General features: G+C 40.9%; 1 protein-coding gene and 1 non-coding gene across 2 annotated transcripts; both read left to right on the plus strand.

The window, feature by feature from the left end:
- The first annotated feature begins 250 nt into the window (after positions 1–250).
- On the plus strand, positions 251–24275 carry PRIM1 (DNA primase subunit 1). The gene is made up of 13 exons (XM_008148667.3): positions 251–441; positions 1237–1394; positions 5487–5593; positions 5662–5735; positions 6941–7077; positions 7494–7552; positions 9558–9667; positions 10195–10283; positions 10450–10579; positions 13299–13368; positions 14230–14318; positions 21745–21843; positions 23263–24275. The coding sequence occupies exons 1-13, from the start codon at positions 339–341 to the stop codon at positions 23280–23282; spliced, it is 1245 nt and encodes a 414-aa protein (XP_008146889.2). The 5' UTR covers positions 251–338; the 3' UTR covers positions 23283–24275.
- LOC114234189 (small nucleolar RNA SNORA58) lies at positions 13829–13964 on the plus strand. The gene has a single exon (XR_003620390.1). It is a non-coding gene; the product is annotated as a small nucleolar RNA SNORA58 (small nucleolar RNA).
- Positions 24276–25081: the final 806 nt, after the last annotated feature.

The raw sequence follows: 25081 nt of genomic DNA on the forward strand, positions 1-25081 counted from the left end.
TATTATTTCTATAATATTCATAAATTAGCGAACATCTTTCCTACTCCTTCATTATAACCTAAGTCAATATGCTCAAGGGCTCACCTTTCCGCCAACGATCTCCTTGGAACGGGCGCGGCCTTCCTCTGTGCACCTGAGCAGAGGACCCTTTGTGGAAGCGGGCGGGCGGGGACACCAGGAGCTCCTCCCACGCCACAAGCCAACCTCCCAAGTGGCTACTACAATTCCCAGCGACCCCTGCACACGGCGGGCCACGATGCGCCTGCGCAATGGGGGAGGCTCTTGTGTGGTTCCCGCCAATTCTTGCAGAATCCTGCCGGGGCTGAGTGCCGCGCTCCATGGAGGCTTTTGACCCAGCCGAGCTTCCCGAGCTGCTTAAGCTTTACTACCGGAGGCTCTTTCCCTACGCCCAGTACTACCGCTGGCTCAACTATGGCGGAGGTGATGGCGGCGGGGGGCGGGTGGGTAGTCGGTCGGAAAGGGGATGTGAAGGGGTTCTGGGAGGGTACTTTCGCCTGTCAAGATGTGGTGCCCAGGCATTATCTCGAGCCCTCCCCACCTCTTCCTCCGAGAGAGGATTTACTGACCGGCCTGCGGCCACTCTGGAAGGCAGAGCCGCCGCCCCTCCCACTGCGTGGCCGGACTCACCTTCGGCGCCTGAGCCCAGCCCGGGGCTATTGGGTCGGAGGATGAAGTCGCCCAGGCATGACCTGCCTCAGAGTGAGAGGGGCGTCTCCCGGAAGAGGAGAGGTACTTCACTCGTCGCCGCTGAATGTATTAGTCCCCACCGAGGAGACTGAGGCGGCGTTTTACATTTAAAATGTTTCTGCAGCCCTGATTGGTTTGGCTCAGTGGATAGAGCGCAGCGCCGGCCTGCGGACTCAAGGGTCCCAGGTTCGATTCCGGCCAAGGGTATGTACCTTGATTGCGGGCACATCCCCAGTGGGGGGTGTGCAGGAGGCAGCTGATCAATGTTTCTCATCGATGTTTCTAACTCTCTATCCCTCTCCCATCCTCTCTGTAAAAAATCAATAAAATATATTTTTAAATAATAAATAAAATATTTCTGCATCCTTTTTTCTCGTTTTTACTTTCCCCTATGAGATGCCGTGTGGTAATAAGCCCCTTCAAATTAGAGACTAGGCCTTGGCTTTTTTATTTGTTGTAGCACAGTGTTGGGCACAAAGGGCTTATTAAAATGACCAAATTAACATTAAAATGTACATTTATTTGCAGTGATAAAGAATTACTTTCAACACCGTGAATTTTCATTCACGTTGAAAGATGATATTTACATCCGCTACCAATCCTTCAACAACCAGAGTGATTTGGAAAAGGAGATGCAGAAAATGAATCCATACAAGATTGATATAGGAGCGGTATATTCCCACAGGGTAAGGAATTCGGTTTTTATGTATTTTGTTGGTTTTGTAAAAGCACCAAGAAACCCCAGCGTTTTGTGATTATATTTTTATAATTTATTCTATTAGAAGAGGAACACTTATTTAACTGTTTTTGCAAGTTGATTGTAATTTCTTTTGTTGTTCTTTGATACTGTACATTACTGAACGGAAATACTTTGTATGAGAATTGGTTGTATTCTCACTAGGACAAAAAATAAATAAAAAATTTGAGTATCTGGCCGAAAGACTAAATGTGGAAATCAGCATGATTTAAGGAAGGGTATTAAAAGAGAATTACATTCTCTCCCAGCATTGGAGTTATTCTTCATTCCCCTCCCACTCCTGCATCCTTTGTATTAGGAAATCTCTACCATAATACCTAAAATCCAACTAGTGCTACTACCATCATCATCATCTCTCATCTGAATGACTGTAAAAACTTCCTAACAATTTGCTCCTGTAGACTGTAGAGCAGTGGTTCCCAGCGTGGGGCACACGCCCCACAGGGGGGCAGTTTGATTTTAGGGGGGGCAATTCGAGAATGAGTTATTAACAGTGAATTTTTTGCATTTCTTATGGTTCTAGGGGCCTCATATACAGCATATAAATATATATTGTGACATATTTATGCATTTCAATTCTTAAAACTTTGCTATTTTTTTCATGTCACTTCATTTTTTTAACAATTTCTTAGTGATTTCTTCCTCAGTAACTTCAACTGTCCTTTTGTTCTTTTATGTTTCTCTTTCATGGATGCCATGTTCTTTGGAAGCTTGTTTAATGGCCTTTTAGGCTTCCTCCACATGAATAGGAGTTCACTTTTTGAATAATAAGAATTATATGTCATCAGGATTTTAGAGGTGCTTACGTGGGGCATGGCCACTGCTCTAGGGTCTAGTCTTAATTCAGCAGTCAGAGTGATCCTTTAGAAAGCCAGATCCTGTGATTCCTCTGCTCAAAACCATTCTCCAGTTGCTACCCATTTCACTCAGAGTAAAAGCCCCTCACTCACCCGACCCCTGCCACACTGCCCTTGCTTGAGAAGTTTCACTTTCTAGAACCTATTTCCCCAAATATCTTGGTTCATTCCCTCACTTCCTTCAAGTCCTTACTCAGTAAGGCCTATTGCAGCCTGCCATCTCTCCTGTCCCCCTGCCTCTTCTATATTTTAAGTATCTGGAATAGTACCTGGTGGAGAGAGTACACCATACATATATATTTTTAAATATATTTTTATTGATTTCAGAGAGGAAGGGAGAGGGAGAGAGACAAACATCAATGATGAGAGAATTCCCGATCGGCTTGCCCCCCACTGGGGATCAAGCCCATAACTCAGGCACATGCCCTTGGCCAGAATTGAACCTGGGACCCTTCAGTCCGCAGGCGGACACTTAATCCACTGAGCCAAACCAGCCAGGGCTACACTGTACACATTTGTTCAATGAATGAACATACTAAAATTGCCCTTCCTCTCCTTAAAAATGCACACATGAAGGAAAAATACACACATGGGATAATGGATTTTGTGGAACTTTTTCAGATGTTGTATAATTTGTTTTTCATAGAAATTCTCACTGTTCTTTTTACAAAGGAGAAAACAGGCCTGGAGAACTCAAATAATTTTTTTCCTAGGTCACACAATTTCTAAATGATAGAGCTGGGACCTGAACCCAGGTTATCTGACTATAAATCCCAGAGGAAGGAGAGAAGACATGTAAGAAAAGGCCAGCAAGCATGCCCTAGCCGGTTTGGCTCAGTGGATAGAGCATCCACCTGTGGACTGAAGGGTCCCGGGTTCAATTCCCGTCAAGGGCACATGCCTGGGTTGCATGCTCTATCCCCAGTAGGGGGCATGCAGGAGGCAGCCCATCAATGATTCTCTCTCATCATTGGTGTTTCTATCTCTCCCTCTCCCTTCCTCTCTAAAATCAATAAAAATACATTTTAAAAAAAGAAAAGGAAGGCAGGAAAAATGCTTTGGGGCAGTTTATTCCTCTTCAGAAGTGGAGATCAATGTCTTTCTAGAAGGACCAAAGTGTCACTACTCCTCCCTGACACAGAACAGAGGAAATGCCTCATTATTTTACTAGGCCAAGAGCGACCCTTTTCTTTTTATATTTTGTTTGTGAGTTTTATCAATTAAATATGAACACAGTTTACAAAGTCAAGTAAACTATGGGCCTTTTATTTTAAAAAAATAAAAGGTCTCTTACTCCTTTGCCTGTTCTATGCTCCGCAGACACAACCACTCTTTTAGCTGATTCCTAAGGTATTTGTCTCCTTGTCTCTAAATAACATGTTTATGTTTCTTCCCATTTTTTCATTTTAAATTTTATCTATTGACTTTCCACCCTGGCAGGTGAGGATTTAGCTTTTTTTTTTTTATCGTACCTGTACCCTCACTACTCGTACAACCTTCCCATTCCCACATGTTCCTAATATGTTTGTTGGATTACAAATTAGGGTTAGGCCCTGGCTAGATGGCTCAATTGCTGGAGTTTTGGGTTTGATTCCCAGTCAGGACACATACCTAGGTTGTGGGTTCGATCCCCGACCAGGGTGCATACAGAAGGCAACCTATCGATGTTCCTCTCTTAAATCAGTGTTTCTCTCTCCCTCTCTCTAAAATTAATAAAAACATATCTTCAGGTGAGGATTAATACAATAATGATAAAGATAGAGAAACGTAAAAGACATGAGATAGACCAAGATCAAAGGAGAGAGTTACTTATCTTTCCTTACTGAGAGCTTAAGATTCAGTTTTTATGGGTCTCCTTATAAAACCCATGGTGTTATTGCCCGGCTGGAGTGGCTCCACAGTTGAGCATTGACCTATGAAGCTGGAGGTCATGGTTCAATTCCTGGTCAGGGCCCATCCCAGTAGGGGGGCGTGTAGGAGGCAGCCAGCCAATGATTCTCGCTCATCATTGATGTTTCTATCTCCCCCTCTCCCTCTCCCTTCCGCTCTGAAATATATATATATATATTTTTATCATTTTAAAAAATCATGGTGGTGTTGTCCCCTCTGTTTTTTTTAAAGGCTTATTGTGCCTTTCTTAAAAAAAACTTTCAGTTAGGGAGAGGTGGGGGAGATAAGAAATCAAACGAAGGACTTGTATGCATTCATATAAGCATAAACAATGGATGCAAAACTCTGGGGGTTGAGGGCATGTATGGGTGGGGGGGGGGGGCAATGGTAAGATATGTACACATATAATACCTCAATAAAAAAAATGTCAAAAAAAAAAACAAAAAAAACTTTCACTATCATTTTCATGCAGGTTTGGATGGAGCAAAATAAGTATCTGTATTGTCGGTCTTCTTTATCTGGTAACCCATAACCTCAAAGGAGACTACTTACAGCCTGAGCCAAAGACTCAGTTCAAACTAATTGGGGAAATTTTTTTGAATTAATGAAAAATTTAAAATACATTTTTGTTACTTATATGTCCAGCAACAAATAAAGATCCTTAAAAACACCTTGCGTCCTAGCCAGTTTGGCTCGGTGGATTGAGCGCCAACCTACGGACTGAAGGTTCCTGGGTTCGATTCCAGTCAAGGGCACATGCCCTGATTGCAGGCTCGATCCCCAGTAGGGGGTGTGCAGGAGGCAGCTGATCAATGATTCTCTCTCATCACTGATGTTTCTCTCTCCCTCTCCCTCTCTGAAATCAATAAAAATATATTAAAAATAAGTAAGTAAATAAAATAAAAGGATAAAATCTCAATTTTAAAAAAAGAACACCTTGCAATAGGGCATTAATTATAGGTACTTTTCCTTATCAAAAAACTAGAAAGGCTTTATTATTATTTCTATTGGTGAAATATTTATTATACAATATCAAATGTTAATTATATCTCAGTAGAACTGGGGGGAAAAAATTGATGATAATATGTATTTACCAAACCCTGCTTTAAGTAGATGAAAGTTACACTGTCATCAATTCTGGATGTATAGGATCTGAATGAACTGACATCAGCTTGACATTATATGGTTTCTTCACTTTTCTTTGGTCACTTTTTCAAGCATATTTGGCAGCATGACAGCTCTTATAGAAACTGATTGATATTTTACCCTTTTAGCCCAATCAACATAATACAGTGAAGCTGGGAGCTTTCCAGGCTCAGGAAAAAGAACTGGTGTTTGACATTGACATGACAGACTATGATGATGTGAGGAGATGTTGTAGGTAAGCACCGCAGGCTTTGTTGGTAGAGTGGGTGATGTTGACCGTGAGTAACCATGACTCTCCTCCAGTTCTGCAGACATTTGTTCTAAGTGCTGGACCCTCATGACAATGGCCATACGCATCATCGACCGAGCATTGAAGGGCAAGTATCAGCAGTGTCTGAGTGGGGTCAAATGTAAGAATTTCTTTTCTTCTAAATATTACTCTATCTATACCATGTTATAATCAAATCCCATAAATTCCTAACATGTTTCCTTAAAACATGTAATAGGAAAATAAAAGAGTACAATAAAGTTATAGTTGAAACTCTTATAAAGCTGTGATCAAACCAGTGAGTTTTTTCCCAATTCAATCATCTGTTGAGCAACTCTTATGTGATAGGTGCTGTCCTACATGAGGAAAATACGAAAGAACAATTCTTTCCTCAAGTAGGTTACACAGTCTAAGAAGGGGACAAATAAGAAAACTGAAGATTGCATTTGTGTTAAGTAATATGCACAGGGTGCCATGGGAATATAGGACAGCAGGAGTGGATATACGAATGGGAAGAGATTGGATCAGAAAAGGCTTCCCAGAAGAGGTGATGATAAGAAGAATAACAAAGCTCTGGCCAATGTTCCTCAGTGGTTAGAGTGTTGGACTGCACACCAAAGGGTCTCGGGTTCAATTCCCGGTCAAGGGCACATACCTCGGTTGCATGTTTCGATCCCCAGCCCTGGTCAGGGCCCTTGTGGGAGGCAACCAATTGATGTGTCTCTCACATTGATGTCTCCCTCCCCTTGCTTCCTTCTCTCCACCTTGCCCCCTTTCACGCTCTAAAAAAAAAATCAGTGGAACCCTAGCCAGTTTGGCTCATTGGTTGGAGCATCAGCTTGCACACTAAAGGGTTCCGGGTTTGATTCTGGACCCAGTCAGGGCCGCATGCAGGAGGCAACCAACTGATGTGTCTCTTTTACATCAATGTTTCTCCGTATCTATCTCTTCCCTTCCTTTCCACTCTCTAAAAATCTATGGAAAAAATATCCTCGGATAAGGATTAAAAATTTAAAAAAGAATGATAACAAAATAGGGTCTTATTATGTGCCAGGCCTTGTTCTAAGCCCTTTAAATTTATTAACTCCTTTAATATCCCTTGACTGGTTCTTTAAGGGAGAGAAATGGAAGTGCTGGGGCAGGAGGAAATTCTTGTCCAAGACCAGGATAGATAAAGTCCTAAAAGCAAGAGCATGGGGGAGAAAGGGATGGGAAACTACAAATAGTTTAATTTAGTTAAAGTGCGTACATGGAAGTAAGAAAGAACCAGTAGTTTATACATTTGTTTTAAAACCTGTTGTCTCCCCTCCTCAGAGGACTTTGGATTTAAGCATCGCCTCTGGGTGTATTCTGGAAGAAGAGGTGTTCATTGTTGGGTCTGTGATGATTCAGTTAGAAAACTGTCCTCCGCAGTAAGGTCTGGGATAGTTGAGTATTTGAGTCTTGTAAAGGTAAGCTCTTCATAAATGATGATTTACATTTATTTTTTTTGCTGGATGTTACCAGGCATAGTATGTCTAGTTAACAAAATTAAACTATCTTTTATAGCATCCACTTTCCAGAGTAGGTGATCTTACTAGCAGATCAATTAAAATTATAGTGCTATGTTTTTTAAAGATATTTCATATTTTGTTTAAGTATCCTCCTTTGTTGCAAAAGGAAGATTAATAGTTTACTTTTCTTGTTCAGTTAAGTCAAATAAAGTTAACCCAGAAAGTTATAGGTATTGAAACTATATTAAATAGCATATAAGCTTATCTATTTTACACAAATTAATATCTTTAGAACACATTATAGAAATGTTTTAATTATTTCATTTATGTTATATAATATACATAAAGGTCTTTTTTTATGGTTTATTTTTCAGGGTGGTCAAGATGTTAAAAAGAAAGTTCACCTAAGTGAAAGAATTCACCCTTTTGTCAGGTCTGTTGGAAAAGACTCCATGCAGTTTAAGTTATGTCTGCTTTACCTGCACATGCTTGTAGTACATGTGTCCTGAGCAAGGAAGCACCCCCAAAAGGAGTCACTCACACATGTTTGGCTTTCCACAGTGCCAGGTTTATTAGGGGAGACCTCCCAATAAGGCAGTAGAGTCCCATGCAGGTTCACATAGAAAGGAAAAGCTTACCTGACAGAAACCAACAGAGTGAGTATTCCTCAGGGAAGTCCCAGCCACTGGCAGCATCCGCACGTGGAGAGATGGGTGTCGCTCTCAAGCCAGGCACCTAGAATGGCAGCACGCAGCCAGTGGAGTGGGCTCTGAGTGTTACCCGGGGTACAGCCAGGCTCCAGCATTGGGTGGTTGGAGCTCTGAGTTCTTATAGCCCACCACTGTGATGTGCAATAGCAGTGTCCATATGGAGTCCTTATCCATCCAGACTGGTGGTTTTGGGCATTCCAGTCCCCTCATAAAGGTGTTCCCATTACACCCCATTACCTCAGTCTTGGCTTAGCACTGACATCACTGTCATAGCTGACAGTGACTCCATGTTGGATTGTCAAAGCTGTCCAAAAAGTTGTCTCTGTTCTTGCTCTATACACCTTATTATCAATTTTCTCTGCTGGGTAGCATCCTATATAATAAAGAGCTAATATGCGAATGGTTATCACACTATCATGCCGTAACGACCAATCATCAGGAGGCTGCATGTGTGGCAGGTGCAGGTGGGTGGGGACTTGACATTGCATCCTTCCGGACAAAGCCCCAGCAGCTTCCTGAGGCTCAGGCAAGCTGCAGATGGTGGCTGCAGCTGCCCAGGGCCAGACCGAGGCTCAGGCAGCCACGTGGCTGGCAGTGGCAGCAGCAGAGGCATGATGGGGGTGTCGCCTTCCTCTGATCACCAGGTCACCTCCCACAGAGGGAGGCTAGAGGCAGCAGCAGCAAGGGGTGATGGGGGCGGTGCCTTCCCCTGATCAGCCACAGGGAGCAGGCCTAAGCTGTCAGTAGGACATCCCCTGAGGGCTCCCAGACTTGTGAGATGGGGCAGGCCGGGCTGAGGGATACCCCACCCATTGCACGAATTTTCGTGCACCGGGCCTCTAGTTTTACAATAATAGCTAGAATTAATTCAGTGTCTCTTGTGTGCTACATATTCATGATAGGTAGGTGCTTTACAAATGTTCTCATTGGTTTTCCCAACCACCCCATGAGGGATATGATGTTATCTTCACTTAACAGATTAACAAAGTGAGATTTGGAGGGATTATATAATTTGCTTGATACCATAACCCATACTTCTTCCATTGAATTCACTACTTCTCTAGGATAGTGGAGAGAGCATTGCATTAGGAGTAAGGTCTGTATTCTCCCAATTACTCTGACCTTAACAAAATACTAGAGCTTCCACTTCCTTATCTGTATAATGGGAAGAATAATATCTGCTCCATCTGTCTTAGAGTTGTGGCAAAAATTAAATGAAACAGTAGATGTAAACTCTATTTGCAGATTGCTAAGCACTATATATAATTGTTGAGGTGTTAAAACAAGCAATTCAGAGTAGAAACTGTAGACTATCCCACATTCTACTACTGGTGTATTATGTTGTCCTGAATTGGTTGCTTTCTATCCTTGTTATATACAGGGGTGGGCAAAAGTAAGTATACAGTTGTTCATATGAAAAATATGTAATACAAGAATAAACTTTTTCTTGTACATATAACTGTAAACTTACCTTTGCCCACCCCTGTATTTATGATGTTAACCTGCTAAGCTGTGGAGTTTCAGAAGTAAACATTTCTTGAATATTTCTTCTAAGCCAGACACTATGCTAGGTTCTTTCCCCTTAGACTTAACTCTCATAACTCTGAGAAGGATATTAGTCCTATTTTACCTAGTTAAGTTCTAGAAATTCAGTCAAAATAGCAACAAAAGCTATGTGGGGTATGTGTTGCTAATAGTATTGGGATTTTGTTATTGTTATTCCTACAGAAAATCTGTGAATATAATAAGTAAATACTTTGAAGAATATGCCTTGGTTGATCAAGATATTCTTGGAAGTAAAGAAAGCTGCGATAAGATTTTAGCTCTTATTCCTGAAAATATCCTTTCCCAAGACCATTTCTATGTGAGCTACTTGTATTGATATTATATATGTGTTCTGCCTGCATATTCTCATATACTTAATCTTTTTTTTTTACAATCTTTTCTAATATTTTTCTCATATACTTATAAGTTTAATCTTTTTTATACAAAACATCTCCTGTATTTCTACATTTTTGTATCTCTACTCTGGAATACAATAAGACATGAGGCCATTTCATAAACAAATTTCCTCTTTATGGAAGTTGGTAGTCCTAGGATTAATGGTTATTTAAAGAATGCTGAATCATTTAGTCAAAATATGTACAGACCAGGGAAAGATTTTAGTTAAACTATATAGTTATTTTGACATTCTGTCATATCACCACTTTCTTTTTACAAGGTTATTTTCTAGTGTTTAATATTTGCATTTTAGAAAACAGTAATTATTTTCTATCTAAACTAGATATTCTTGTGGTAATACATGCAGAAAATAAGTTGTTTGTTGATGTGCCCTAAATGAGTATGTTCCTTAATGACCCATCACCGATGCATGATGACCTTCAACCAATCTTCCAAAAGCATCACAGTTCACTTCAGCGTTGGGAGCATTTGAAGAAAGTGGCCATATATCCGGTATATAACATGGAAATCTGTATTATAAATATAATAATATAATTCTTAAACTCTGATTGTTTTGCTATTTAAGTTAAAGATGATTGGAGATCACTTTTTAACCACTTTGAAAGAAATCCTCAAAAGTTCCTACTGATCCTCATGCTGGACTTGCATCTCCTTTTAGAATGACAGACATGGATACTTGCTTGAGTGGGAGATCATGCTCCAGTACTGTTTTCCACGGCTGGATATCAATGTTAGCAAAGGAATCAATCATTTGCTGAAGAGCCCTTTTAGTGTTCATCCTAAAACAGGTACTATAAAAAGAAAATAAGGGAAACTAAAAAAAGAAATGAAAGTTATTTGTTTTAGCAAGCATACCACTAGGTGTGAATACATATGATGCCTGATATATTAAAGATTGAGGCCTTGTTCTGTCAGTTAATACCTAAATTAACTTTTTCTTTTTTTTTTTAATATCAGAGAGAAAGGGAGAGGGAAAGAAACATCAATGATGAGAGAGAACCATTGATCGGTTGCCTCCTGCACACCCCCTACTGGGGATTGAGGCTGCAACATGAGCATGTGTCCTGACCAAGAATCCAACCATTACCTACTGGTTCATAGGTCAACGCTCAACCACTGACCGACACCAGCTGAGCTAACTTATTTTTTTAATTGTTGATTAGTAGCTACTGGATGAGTTTACATATTCAGTTGCGTTTCTGTGGTTCAATATTAGAATTAGAGTTGCAGAAGAACTTAGCAATTACAGGACAATAGCTCTCATTATACAGATGAGGAAACAGTGGCCTAAGAAGTTAAAGTGACTTGTCCACAGTCTAAAAACAAATTGTTTTAGAGCTAGGAACAGAGTTCTATGCTTTTTCTCCTATGCTGCCTCCCTCAGTAGATTTCAATAGTTCTAGCTTTTCTCCTTCACATAGATAAGATTTCTCTTAGATAAGATTTGATGGACTGAAACTGACTTTACCAGTAAAGTATAAAGTGTCTATATTGGCATAACTTTACTCCATCCATTAGAAAAGTATATAGTTGTCCTTTTTGGTGTCAACAATCCAACTCTGCCACTGGGTGTGGGATGTTAGGGAAATTGCTCTGTGTACCTTGGTTTTTTCGTCTGTAAAATGGAGATAATGATAGTACCTACCTCAGTGGGTTATTGCAGTGGTCGGCAAACTCATTAGTCAACAGAGCCAAATATCAACAGTACAACAATTGAAATTTCTTTTGAGAGCCTAATTTTTTAAACTTAAACTTCTTCTAACGCCACTTCTTCAAAATAGACTCGCCCAGGCTGTGGTATTTTGTGGAAGAGCCACACTCAAGGGGCCAAAGAGCCACATGTGGCTCACAAGCCGCAGTTTGCTGACCACAGTGTTATTGTGACCATCTAAAATATAAAGCACTTAGAAAACTGTCACATAGTCAGTTCTCCCAAATTGCCTAGTTTCCCTTAATCTACACTAATAAAAGAGTAAGATGCAAATTGACCGTACCTTCGCGATGCCCACCAGCCAATGAGGCGTGGGTATGCAAATTAACCCAACAGGCGCCAAGTGGCCAGGGGCGAGACGGGATGCTTGCGTCATTGCCATGGTGACAACACAGATGTTCCACACCGCCCCAGCCACTCCAGGCCTCTGGGCATCATGGGAAGGAGGCTCCACCTGGAGCGAAGGCGTTGCCAGCAGCCAGGGGAAGGAAGGCCCATTCTTGCACAAATCTTCGTGCATCGAGCCTCTAGTAATCTATAATGACTGTAGTCCATACATTTATGTAGCTCTTTTTCAAACCGGTCAGCTATGTTTTTAGCTTCTTTTAGTAATAAGCTTAATATTTTAAGTTTAATTCTAAAGCTTCAGCCCTAACCGGTTTGGCTCAGTGGATAGAGCGTCAGCCTACAGACACAAGGGTCCCAGGTTCGATTCCGGTCAAGGGCATATACCTTGGTTGCAAGCACATCCCCAGTAGGGGGTGTGCAGGAGGCAGCTGATTGATGTTTCTAACTCTCTCTCCCTCTCCCTTCCTCTCTGTTAAAAAATCAATAAAATATATTTTTAAAATAATAATAAATAAAGCTTCAGTGGATATCCCCTTATTCTGATATTCAAGGTTTGGGTAAATAATTGTGTCCATTAATAAGTGAATACAGCTGAAACCGGTTTGGTTCAGTGGATAGAGCGTCGATCTGCGGACTGAGGGGTCCCAGGTTCAATTCCGGTCAGGGGCATGTACATTGGTTGCGGGCACATCCCCGGTGGGGCATGTGCAGGAGGCAGCTGATTGATGTTTCTCTCTCATCAATGTTTCTAGCTCTATCCCTCTCCCTTCCTCTCTGTAAAAAATCAATAAAATATATATATAAAAATAAATAAATAAGTGAATACATTTTGATTATATCCTTTTCCCATTAATTAGCTGCAGTCTTTTTACTCTGTCTTTAATATCAACTCTCAATTCCCTTAATTATTTTGTTACTCACCTGGCATTCTTTATATTCATTATCTCATTTTTGAGGTGTGACAAATTTTATGTAGAGTCCCAAGTGTGAATATTATAAAAGGGTAGTTTAATGTCTATTTTATTTCCAAAATGCTTTCTCAAGATGCCTAACATATAGGTGTCTGTTTTGATCTCAGCACATAAACCAAGGTAATGAAATGAATTTTTTCCATCTATTTCATTCAATTTTCAAGACTTACTCAATTTGAGATCATTCTGTACTTAAATATAGGAGGATATTAGGAAGAGGGAGACAGAAATAAAAGTAGAGATGAGAACAACTAGATAATAGTTTAACAGTCTTTCACACCTATGTTTTGGTGGTGTTTTTAACAAAATAAAAGACACAGCTAATATGAAAGTACTTTTAATTTATATTTCTATTGTACTTAACAGATGAGTCTAACCCTTTTTCTAAATTTTAATTTTCTAATTAAAATTTTCGCCAAAACAGCCTATAATGATTTATATTCACAATCATTCGTTTATAACTTTTGGTTCTTACAGGTCGAATTTCAGTGCCTATTGATTTACAGAAAGTGGACCAGTTTGATCCGTTTACTGTTCCAACCATAAGGTATGTTCCAGATCATGGATCACTTTTCTGTTTGTGATTGTTGTTCTGAATTTGAAGTAGATTGGATTAGATCCCTGCCAGAGAGGCAGCCGCTCTGAGGCTATATGATGCCCTAGTAGAGCAACATTTCCTAGTGAGTTCCACAGAGCACTAGTTTTCCAGCTGCTGTTATGCAAGAAAAAGTGTGCTCTCCCTCTCAGGAGCACACTGGCACCTTTCCCTTCCCTTCATCTTCCCCAGGTATGTTACTGCTAAGCTCTAAGGGCCCTTCTTCTGTCTCTGTAACTTGTTTCCTAAGCCTACACAGCCCAGCTAGCTCACTTTTACTATCTCTGTAACTTTCTAAATAGACTTTCTCTTATAGTTTGGGGAAAAAAAAAAGATTTTTAAATTCAAATAAGTTTGAGAAATACTAACTTAAACAGATTAAAAGTTCTTTACTGCAAGATTTCCCAGTCTTGGGCATACCCGTAGACCTTGCCTGACTGTGCTCATGGCCAGGCAGGGGGGACAGTGTATGCAAGAGTAATTTGGAGTTTGTGCCAGTTCTAGCCAGCCTATTCAGTGGCTGGGTAAATTGCATTACTTCAACATTTTCCTGCCTCTCAACCTATGGAGTTATTCATGATGGAGAATGAGTGACATTGAGTCTCTGCTCTTTTAATTATTAAAAAATATATATTTTTTCCAATCTTTAATATGCATGGAAAACTCCAAGAAGAGATGGCTTTTAGAATATCCCAAATTAGTTGGCCACATAATTTTTTTCACAGAAAATCTTGAGAGATTCATGTGCTATGATACACTGGGTAATATTGAGCAAGAACCAACTTTAAAATTCTCTTATCCTATTATTTGTAGCTCCATCTGCCATGAATTAGATGCCATTTCCACTAATGAAGAAGAAAAAGAGGAGAACAAAACTGAATCCGATAAACATAGAACCAGAGGTAGGTTAATATGTTGAAGTCTCATTTTAACGTAAGCTTTTTATATAGACATCCTTCTGCCACTCCAGTAATTAATTCTCCTTGGATTCAGCCCAGAATGGATCAGTGTTAGTCCTGAAACCAACTCAATAGCAAATAATGTAATAATAGTGTTTCTCTCCTTTCTTCAGCAATTGCCCACCCCAATGGTGCTGTTAAATCCAATTTGAGTCATCAATTATTTACTAAGCAATATCTAAATGCCAGGATCTACATTGCAAGATTAGGTTGTCAACTGGTATTGATAATTGTTTAAATCTCACTCTTAGATTCAACAGCTATCTATCTATTTATTTATTTATTTATTTTTAAATATCTTTTCATTGATTTTCTTTTTAGAGAGAGGAAGGGAGAGGGATAGAGAGATAGAAACATCTAGGAGGATGAGAGAGAATCTCTGATCGGCTGCCTCCTGCATGCCCCCTACTGGGTAACGAGCCTGCAACCTGGGAATGTGCCCTGACCGGGAATCAAACCATTCATGGGTCGTTGCTCAACCACTGAGCCACACCAACTGAGCAACAGCTATTTATTAAACAACTATGTATGGTATGCAGTACTTTTGTCCTTTACTTTGTTTTTGATGTATCCAGATGAGTGGTATGGTAAATATATGTCTCAACTGTGATTGAATTGTATATTCCAGAATTTGCAATTTGTAAATTCAAGAATTTACAAGTCTCCCCGCTAATGGAAGTCAAATCTTATACCAACAGCCAAGAGACACTCTGTAATAGAGTCCAATAGCACTTTCTATGATAATGGAAATGTTTACACTGCCCAGTATGGTAGTCACTAGCCACATGTGGCTTTTGAGCACTTGAAATGTAAGAAACTGGAATTTTCATTTCATTTTATTTTCAGTTAAATAGCCACATATAATGGGCAGAGCAGATCTGTGATCTCTGTTTAACCTTTTTTAGTCAAATGTTGCTACCCTTTCAAAGCCCAAGCTCAAATATCACTTTATCTATTCCAGCTCTAACATAATAACTAAACATAGTACATTCCACTATTAAAGTTTATGGAGTAATTACAAAAGTATTCTGTTCAAAATATTTGAAAAATCAGAATACCAGTAAACTGGAAAAAGAAACTCAGAGAGCCCTAGCTGATTTGGCTCAGTGGGTAGAGCGTCAGCCTGTGGATTGAAAGGTCCCAGGTTCAGTTCCAGTCAAGGGCACATACTGGTTGCAGGCTTGATCCTGGTCCTAGTCAGGGCACATGTGGGAGGCAACCAATCGATGTTTCTCTCTCTCTCTCTTCTACTCTCTCTAAAATACAATGGAAAAATATCCTCAAGTGAGGATTAACAAAGAAAGGGAAGGGAAAGGAAAAAGGAATTTAGAGAAAAGAGACAATGAAAGGAACAAAGGAAACCTTTTTTTAAAACACTAAATCTCAGCACAGCTGGGTGTGGCTCAGTGGTTGAGCATCAACCTATGAACCAGGAGATCATAGTTCGATTCCTGATCAGGGCACATGCCCAGGTTGCGGGCACGATCCCCAGTGTGGGGCATGCAGGAGGCAGCCGCTTAAATGATTTTTCTCTCATCATTGATGTTTCTATCTCTCCCTCTCCCTTTCTCTCTGAAATCAATAAAAATTTAAAAAATAATATCTCAGAGAATAAGAAGATAATACATCCATCAGGTAAGATCAGAATACTATAAAAAAGAAACACTCATACAACAAGAAAGAGCCCTGGCCAGGTAGCTCAGTTGGTTAGAGTGTTGTCCCTAGCCAAGGTGTGGGTTCAATCCCCCGGTCAGGGCACATACTAGAACCAAGCAATGAATGCATAAATAAGTGGAACACCAAATCAATGTGTGTGTCTCTCTCTCCCTTCCTCTTTCTCTAATGTCAATAAAATTTAAAAATAAAACAAGAAAGAGGTCTTAGAAATAAAAAATCTTTAGAATAAAAAGTTCAGTGTAAGGGTTGGAAAAGAATAATTGAGATTTCCCAGAAAATAATACAAAAATGGTGGCAGTGGCGGTGATAGTTATTGTTTTAAGGAGTTAACACTAGAAGACTATTTCAGGAGGTCTGTTATCTGACTATGGGAGTTTCAAAAAAAGAAATAAAACAGGGAAGAAATAATTGTCAAAATTACATAGGAAAACACCCCTGTAATGAGTACTATCTTAAAAGGGCTCAGCATAATAAGAAAAAGACCTATACCAAAGCACATGATTTGAAATTTCAGAACACTGAGAATTAAGAAAATATCTTAAGAGCTTTCAGACCCCAGCCTACTTTCCTCAACGCCCGCCCCCACCAAAAGCAGACCTAGAAGGAATGGCCTCAGATTTCTAAATAACAATGAAAGTGTTCATTTGTTAGAAATGGGTGCTAGAAAAGAAAAATTGGTTGCCATTCAAGAAGATGGTCAGAAGTAAGGCAGGGAGCTGATATTTACATTATAAACCTGTTAGTACACCTACTGTGGCTCCGTTGTTTGGGCATGATCCCGTGTACCAAAAGGTTGCTGATTCGATTCGTGGTCAGGGCACATGCCTAGGTTGCAGGTTTGATCCCCAGTAGGGGATGTGCAGGAGGCAGCCAATCAATGTTCCGCCCTCAGCCCCCCAGCCACCCAGGGCCGGCCCATTGACGTTTCTCTTTTTGTTTATTTTTAATCCTTACTCAAGGATATGCTTTTATTGATTTGAGAAAGAGAGGAACAGGGAGGAAGGGAGGGAGGGAGAGAAAGAGAAACATCAATTGGCTGCCTCCCGCACATGCCCAACTGGGGATCGAACCTGCAACCTTGGTATGTGCCCCAACCAGGAATTGAACCCATGACCCTTCAATGCATGGGAGGATGCTCCAACCAACTGAGCCACACCAGCCAGGGCCTAACAGTTTTCTTAATTTAATATTATATCTTTGTGGATATCTTTTTCTTTTGTTCAGGGGTTTTAAGGAAACATGTTTTGGCTCTTTAAGGAGAAATTTTCTAATAATTATAACTGTTCAAAAATAAACTGAACTGCCTATCATTTCAAGTATGCATAAATAAGCTAATAGTCATCATTCAGTCAGGGATGCTTTAGAGGTGGTGGGAGGATGAAATAATTGATACGTGAGTTCCTCATTATCTCTAGTAGCTGTGATTTTAAGTCTTTGCCTTATTTCATACTGGAGGCCTGGTGCATGAAAATTCATGCACTGGATGGGGGGGGTCCCTCAGCCCGGCCTGCCCCCTCTCACAGTCTGGGAGCCCTCAGGGGCAGGAGTCAACCCGGTGATCAGGGGAAGGCGACACCCCATCACACCTCTGCTGCTGCCACTGCCGGCAGCACAAGCCTCGGCTGGCCCTGGTCATCTGAGCCTCAGGCAGCCCTGGGCAGCTGGGCAGCCACCATCCGAGGCTTACCTGCACCTTGGGCCGGCCCTGGGCGGCTGGGAAGCCACCATCTGAGGTTTGCCTGTGCCTCGGGCCGGCCCTGGGTGGCTGGGGGACTCCGGAGGCAGGCGCACAGCCATCTTGTGGCTGTGTGCACCGCCATCTTTGAGGGCGGGGCAGTCAATTAGCATATTCCCTCCTTATTGGCTGTGGACGCTGCCATCTTTTCAACAATGTGAGAGTCAATTAGCATATTCCCTCTTTATTAGATAGGATTAGTACAATTTGCTCCTTCCCTTCTACCTCCCAAATCCTAGAATGTCCTCCACTCTCCTCCCTGACTATCTAATTATATCTTTTATCTAAGACCCAGTTCATAGCCACTTTAGTCAATATTGATTGGTCAATTCTTTGGGCTCATAATTATCCATAAGCCTGTTTGGTCTTTATTTATAAACTAGAGGCCTGGTGCATGAAAATTCATGCACTGGAGTGGGGGGGGGGTCCCTCAGCCCGGCCTGCCCCCTCTCACAGTCCGGGAGCCCTCAGGGGCAGGCAGCGACCTGGTGATGAGGGGAAAGCGACACCCCCATCACACCTCTGTTGCTGCCACTGCTGGTTACCTGAGCCCCGGGCAGCCACCATCCAAGGCTTGCCTGTGCCTCGGGCCGGCCCTGGGGGGCTGAGGGGACTGGGGGACTCCGGAGACAGGCGCCCTGGTGGGCCTGAGGAGACTGGGAGCCACCATCTTGTGGCTGTGTGCGCCACCACATTTGAGGGCGTGGCAGCAATTAGCATATTCCCTCCTTATTGGCTGTGGGCGCCACCATCTTTGTGAGGGCGTGATGGTCAATTAGCATATTCCCTCTTTATTAGATACTAGCAGCCTGTTTGCACAAAGATTCGTACAATAGACCTTCATTCACCTGGCTGCCTGCACCAGTTTTCTGCCGGCACCGGGGACCCAGGCCTTGGCTGTGGCCACCGCCTTCTGCCTTCTTTCAGGGTCGGGGCTTGGCCCCAGGCAGTGGCCGTGGGCTCTGCTGCACCTCAGCGTCCCTGCTATGGATCTTAGGAGCCGACCCCCGGTGGTTGCCTGCGATCCGTGCAGGCTCCCTGCTGGTGCCCAAGGCCGGGAAAGCCTCCGCCCGAGGCTTTCCCAGCCTTGGGCTCAGCCGCACCCAGCGTCCCTGCTAAGGATCGTAGGAGCCGATCCCCTGGTCATTGCCTGCATCCGTGCAGGCTCCCTGCTGGTGCCCGAGGCTTTCCTGACCTTGGGCTCGGCCGCACCCCAACGTCCCTGCGACGGTTTTCTGGTGGGCGTGGCTGGTGGGTGTAGCGTAGGTACGGTCAATTTGCATATTACTCTATTATTAGGTAGGATGACTAGTAGCCTTGTGCACAAATCCATGCACCAATAGCTCGCTGCCGCCCTCCAATGGCTCTTCACCCGTGGCCCTGCCCCCTCCTGTAGCTCTCCACCACCCGCTTGTAGCTTGCTGCCCCACCCTCCTGCTAATCCGTGATCCAGTCATTACACTGTCAGTCATTACACTTCACGGTGTAATAACCATTTGCATATTGCATCTTTATTATATAGGTTTTCTGTTATTACATATAGAATTTGTTTTTCCAATTTATTTAAAAACTTCTTGAGCCCTGGCTAGTTTGGCTCAGTGGATAGAGCATCAGCCTGTGGACTGAAGGGTCCCAGGTTCTATTCTGGTCAAGGGCACATGCCCAGATTGCAGGCTCAATTCCCAGTAGGGGGCGTGCAGGAGGCAGCCGATCAATGATTTTCATCATTGATGTTTCTATCTCTCCCTTTCCCCTCCTCTCTGAAATAAATAAAAATATATTTAAAAAAAAAAAAAAAAAAAAAACCTTCTCAAGACCAGGTAGTATGTCTTACACTCTTAGTTGTTGTGAATCCTCACCCCTGAGAATATTTTTTCCATTGATTTTTAGAGAGAGTGGAAGGGAGCAGGGGAAGGGGGAGGGGGAGGGAGAGAGAGAGAGAGAAAGACATTGATCCATTGGTTGCCTCCCACACACACCCTGATGGGGGCTGGGATTGAACTTGCAACCCAGGGACGTGCCCTTGATTGGAAATCAAACCCTTGACTGTCTGCTGACCAGGCTGACACTCTAACCACTGAGTCATGAGCTGGTTTATACTTTTAGACTCTAGCATCATACTTATTACATAATAGGCAGCTAGTAAATATTTGTTTAAATAAATTATCTATACCAATAAAAGGATAATATGCTAATTAGACCAGGAGACCTTCCGGACAAAGCCATGGTGGCGCGGCCGAGGCAGAGGCGGTTAGGGGTGACCAGGCCGGCAGGGAGGGGGCAGTTGGGGGCGAGCAGGCTGGTGGGGGGTCAGTTGGGGGCGAGCAGGCTGGCAGCAGGTGAGTGGTTACGAGCCAGTGGTCCCAGATTGCGAGAGGGATGTCCCAGACTGGAGAGGGTGCAGGCAGGGTTGAGGGACACGCCCCCCCATGCATGAATTTTGTGCACCGGGCCATTAGTGTAGGATATATTACACAGTGTTGAAACAAATATATTGACCTACATTCAAGGAGCTTAAAATCTTGAATTAAAGATTCTAAGGTCTATGTAGTTGATCCCAAACTAAATCATTTCTTTGGTATAAGTTTATTTATTATAAGAAAATTCATATGTAAAGATTTACAATAAAATTATAATGTATTTTCCTAATTGCCACAGATCAGATATTCATCCTTTTTAAAAAATATATATATTTTTATTGATTTCAGAGAGGAAGGGAAAGGGAGAGAGATAGAAACAACAATGATGAGAGAGTCATCAATCGGCCTCCTCCTGCACGCCCCCTACTGGGGATGGATCCTGCTACCCAGGCATGTGCCCTTGACCAGAATCGAACCCAGGACCTTTCAGTCCACAGGCCGCCGCTCTATCCACTGAGCTAAGCAAGCCAGGGCCAGATATTCATCCTTAATACCCACATCAGGATTCCATTTTCAGTCCCAAATAAATTAAATCACATTTAATAAAAAAATTTTAAGTATAATTTCTTTCTGTACTCTTTTCAGTGAACTATTGTGAGGACTTTTAATTTCGTGCAGACAAAAAACACTACCAAAATCTAAATCTCATTTTGTTTCAAATTTTTCTCCCCCCTATTGGGTATTAATTATAGATTGTATAATTAAATGGATAGTTGAGGTTCTGTATTCAAAATTTTGTACAGACTACTTATATATCAAAGAATACTTGTACTTAATGCATTGTGTCCACAAACTTTTGATCATCTCCAGAAGGCATGGCCCTTACTTCACATTTTTAATGTTTTGCTCTGTTGGTAAAACTATTATTGAAGCCACACTTTATAAAGAAAGAAATGTTGGCTGGAACTTGTCACATAACAATAGATTATATTGGTCGAATCCTAGAAAGCCTGACTACTGGAGTAGATGTGTCCATGAGGTTTAGAGGTGCTCGAGCAGTGCTGTCTGATACAGTAGCCACCTGTGGCTATTGGCACTTGAAATGTGGCTGGTATTAACTAAGGAGCTAATTTTTAATTTTAATTGATTTAAATTTAAAAACTGGTGGTTGATTTAATTATTAGAAAACTTTTATGTATGTTTGGAAATTTGGGGTATATGAGCCTACTTTTTTAATTGCATGTTTTATAATTTAAATATAGATCAAGTATTTCTGATGATAGCATAGCATTTAAATTGAGATGTAAAAGTACAAAATACTAGATTTCAAAGACATAGTATGAAAGCGAACATGAGATATTTCTGTTTTTATTATACTTTGAAATAATATTTTAGATATTTAATATTGGGATGAGTTAAAATATTAAAATCAATTTCACCTTTTTAATGTGGCTACTAGACTATTTAAAATTATATGTTTCTCATATTTCTATTAGACAACATTGTTATAGAATTCTTATAAGAAACTTAAAATTATACTTTCATGTTATTCTTGCTGCCAAAATGCTAATTTTAATGTATGGTCTTTATAATTTAGATTATAAGAAGACCAGTCTAGGTCCTTACGTAAAAGTTTTTGAAAAGTTTCTTGAAAACCTGGATAAATCCAGAAAAGGAGAACTTCTCAAGAAGAGTGGTAAGTCTATGCCTTTCCCTTTTAGCTATTTAGATCTTAGTATAGTAGTTTAAAACATCCAACAAGTGAGCAATTTTAGAGCTCTAGTCCTTGCCCTCCCCAAAATGTTATTGATTTACTTACTGTCCTTAGTGTTTTTGAAAATTAAGGTCCCTTAATTCAGTTCAACACATATTTATTAAACACCTTCCAAGTGTAAGGTACCATGTGGGAAACAAAGATGAATTATACAAAGATGAATTCCACACCATGCCTTCCTGCCCTGAGGAAGTACTAACTGGTACAAAATACTAAGAAAGAGATAACATCAGATTAAAATAACTTGAGAAGATTTCATATTTAAAGAGTGGTATTAGAACTCTTCAGTACGCTGCTATAAGAAGTCTAATCCCCCAGTGTGCCAATATATCATGCCTTAAAGTATGAGTAGTATTTCCACAAGCAGAGATTTGATAAGATCGGGGTATGGGAGAGGAAAAAGACAGGTTATTCATTGTTGAAGCAAAGGCATAGAGACAAAAGAGCATTGGGTCACTGTGAAGGTCATCAAGTAGTATGGCTAATCTGGAAAAAGATGTGTCAGGAAGTGATGAGATAGAAATCTGAAGAAGCAGACTAAGGAAAGCAGTCTCGTGGTTTGTAGTTTTGTCTAGAAAGATAAATCTAACAACAGTATATCTGGAGAGAGGTAGGGGATAGAAAGAGCCCAAGAGGCCAATTGGGCTATTACCATTAGGGCAGTAGCATTGGAGATCTCCGAAAGCTGCAATTGTTGAGACTTGGTAACGATTTACAAGTGGAGAGATGAAAGATGGAGGTAAAAGTGCCACAGAAGCCAGGAGAAAGGAAAGTTTCAAGAGTATCGAGTTTCAAATGCAGTAGGTAACTGATAAAATCCTGTTGAATAGAGGAACTAGAGGGAGGTGCTAAGAGTATAGCAGTGTCCAAGGAAGCATTGTTTGGATAGGAGAGACCAGAGCATATGTGTACGCCAAAAGAAAAAAATCAGTCGTGAATATTATTTAAGAGATTAATGAATACCATGGAAAACTGTGCCAACATTATAGAAATGTAAACTCCCTTTCTGCTTCACAATAAAATGTGTGATGGCTAAACAGTAGTGCCTAAAATAATGCTCTATTCATAGTAGATACTCAAATATGTGCCTGTTGAATGAACAATGATGACTCTGAACTTGGAAAGCCTTGTTAAAGCTGCCATTCCAACTGGCGGTATTTGTATTCTTGTTCTGTACTAGCCCAGCCTATGATGTGGGCTTCAGTAAATGTGAAAGTAAATCTTTATGTCACATAGCCTTTTTTTTTTTTTTTTTAATTTAGTGGAAGCATTAAGCAAATCAGAATGGGCTTTGTTTTATTTTCCTTTACTATCCTCTGATAAAAATCTATTCTATTTTAGATTTACAAAAAGACTTCTGAAGATAACAACTCCCATCCAACTAATGTGGATAACTTCTATCTTCAACCAAGAATCAAATACTTCAAGAGTCATTAAATAAATATGGCAGAACCTTGTATGCACTTTAATGCTCAAAGCAAAATTTCCTTTTCTTGAGGAATAATTATGTTGAAAAGATTCCTAAGACCACCAAAGCAGTGTCCAGGCTGCTGGAAGGAACAATAATGGGCAGAATAAGTCGACTGCAGATAAATTTGTAAAAATTTAATATTATATACAGACTAGAGGCCCAGTGCACAAAATTCATGCACGCACGGGTAGGGTCCCTAGTGGCTGCCGCTGGCCAGGGCCTCCCTTCCCTCGGTTGGCTGGCTGGCCCCGCCTCCTGGTTGAACTCCTGGTCAAACCCCCAGTTGAGGGGACAATTTGCATATTAGGCTTTTATCATATAGGACGCTCTATCCACTGAGCCAAACCGGTTTCGGCTCAGTCACTTCTTTGCTTACTAATATTTTTATAGATCCGGCCATACCCCACTGCCCATCTTTTAAAAATCATTTTGAACTGAGCATCTAAACCTACCAAAACTTTAATTCAAAAGACATGAGATACTAGATTATAATATGGCCTAGCAGAGTATTGTTTACAACTGTTGTAATTGTAGCTCCTTCTTAGATTACAGAACAATTGGAACAATTAAATTACTAGTCTACATCATAAAGAAGCAGCTTAGAAAAAAATACCCAACTTCACCAACATAAAACCTGTTATACGCCCTAACCTGTTTGGCTCAGTGGATAGAGCATCGGCCTGCGAACTGAAAGGTCCCAGGTTCGATTCCGGTCAAGGGCATGTACCTCGATTGCGGGCACATCCACAGTAGGAGGTGTGCAGGAGGCAGCTGATCGATGTTTCTCTCGTCGATGTTTCTAGCTCTCTATCCCTCTCCCTTCCTCTCTGTAAAAAATCAAGAAAAAAATAAAAAAAAAAAAAAAACCTGTTATACTTGTCAAAACATTTGGACTTTCTATTTATCCAGATAACTTTAAGATTTTAATTTCTCCTGTATTTGATTTTGTGTGATAGATTCTAAAGTGCCAGATTTCTTTTTTCTGGTTTAACAACCAGTCTAAGCAAGACATCCCTTTTGCCCTAGCCCGTATGGCTCAGTGGATAGAGTGCTGGCCTGCAGACCAAAGAGTCCTGGGTTTGATTCCGGTCAAGGGCACTATGTCAGTTGCAGGCTCCTCCCCAGCCTGGGCCTGGTCAGGGCACGTGCAGGAGGCAACCAATCAATGTGTTTCATTGGTGTTTCTTTCCCTCTCTCCCACTCTAAAATCAATGGAAAAATATCCTCAGGTGAGGATTCAAAACAAAAAAAAACATCCCTTTTGGTTTGCATTCTATATATATGTGTGTATATATATATATTTATATATATATGTGTGCATATATATATATATTTATATATATGTGTGTGTATATATATATGTATTTATATATATGTGTGTGTATATATATATGTATTTTTATATATATATATGGTTTAATGTATTTTAACAGCAAACTTACAGGAACAGCACAGAAGACAGACAACATTAAAAACATGTACTTGTATGTAGGACAACTAAGAAAAGTATAGTGGATGGAATCTACTGTATGATAAAAATGCTACAAACACCATTTAGTTGCCATCAATAACAAGTAAATTTCTTATTGATGGTTTGCATTCTGTCTTCTGAGAAATACTGGGAAGCAGCTATCAGACGGGTACTTTCTGTGACTTATGAAAATATTCCTTCATTTGCATTTCCTTTAA

The sequence above is a fragment of the Eptesicus fuscus genome, chromosome 7, assembly GCF_027574615.1.
Source record: "Eptesicus fuscus isolate TK198812 chromosome 7, DD_ASM_mEF_20220401, whole genome shotgun sequence".
Taxonomy (NCBI): Eukaryota; Metazoa; Chordata; class Mammalia; order Chiroptera; family Vespertilionidae; genus Eptesicus; species Eptesicus fuscus.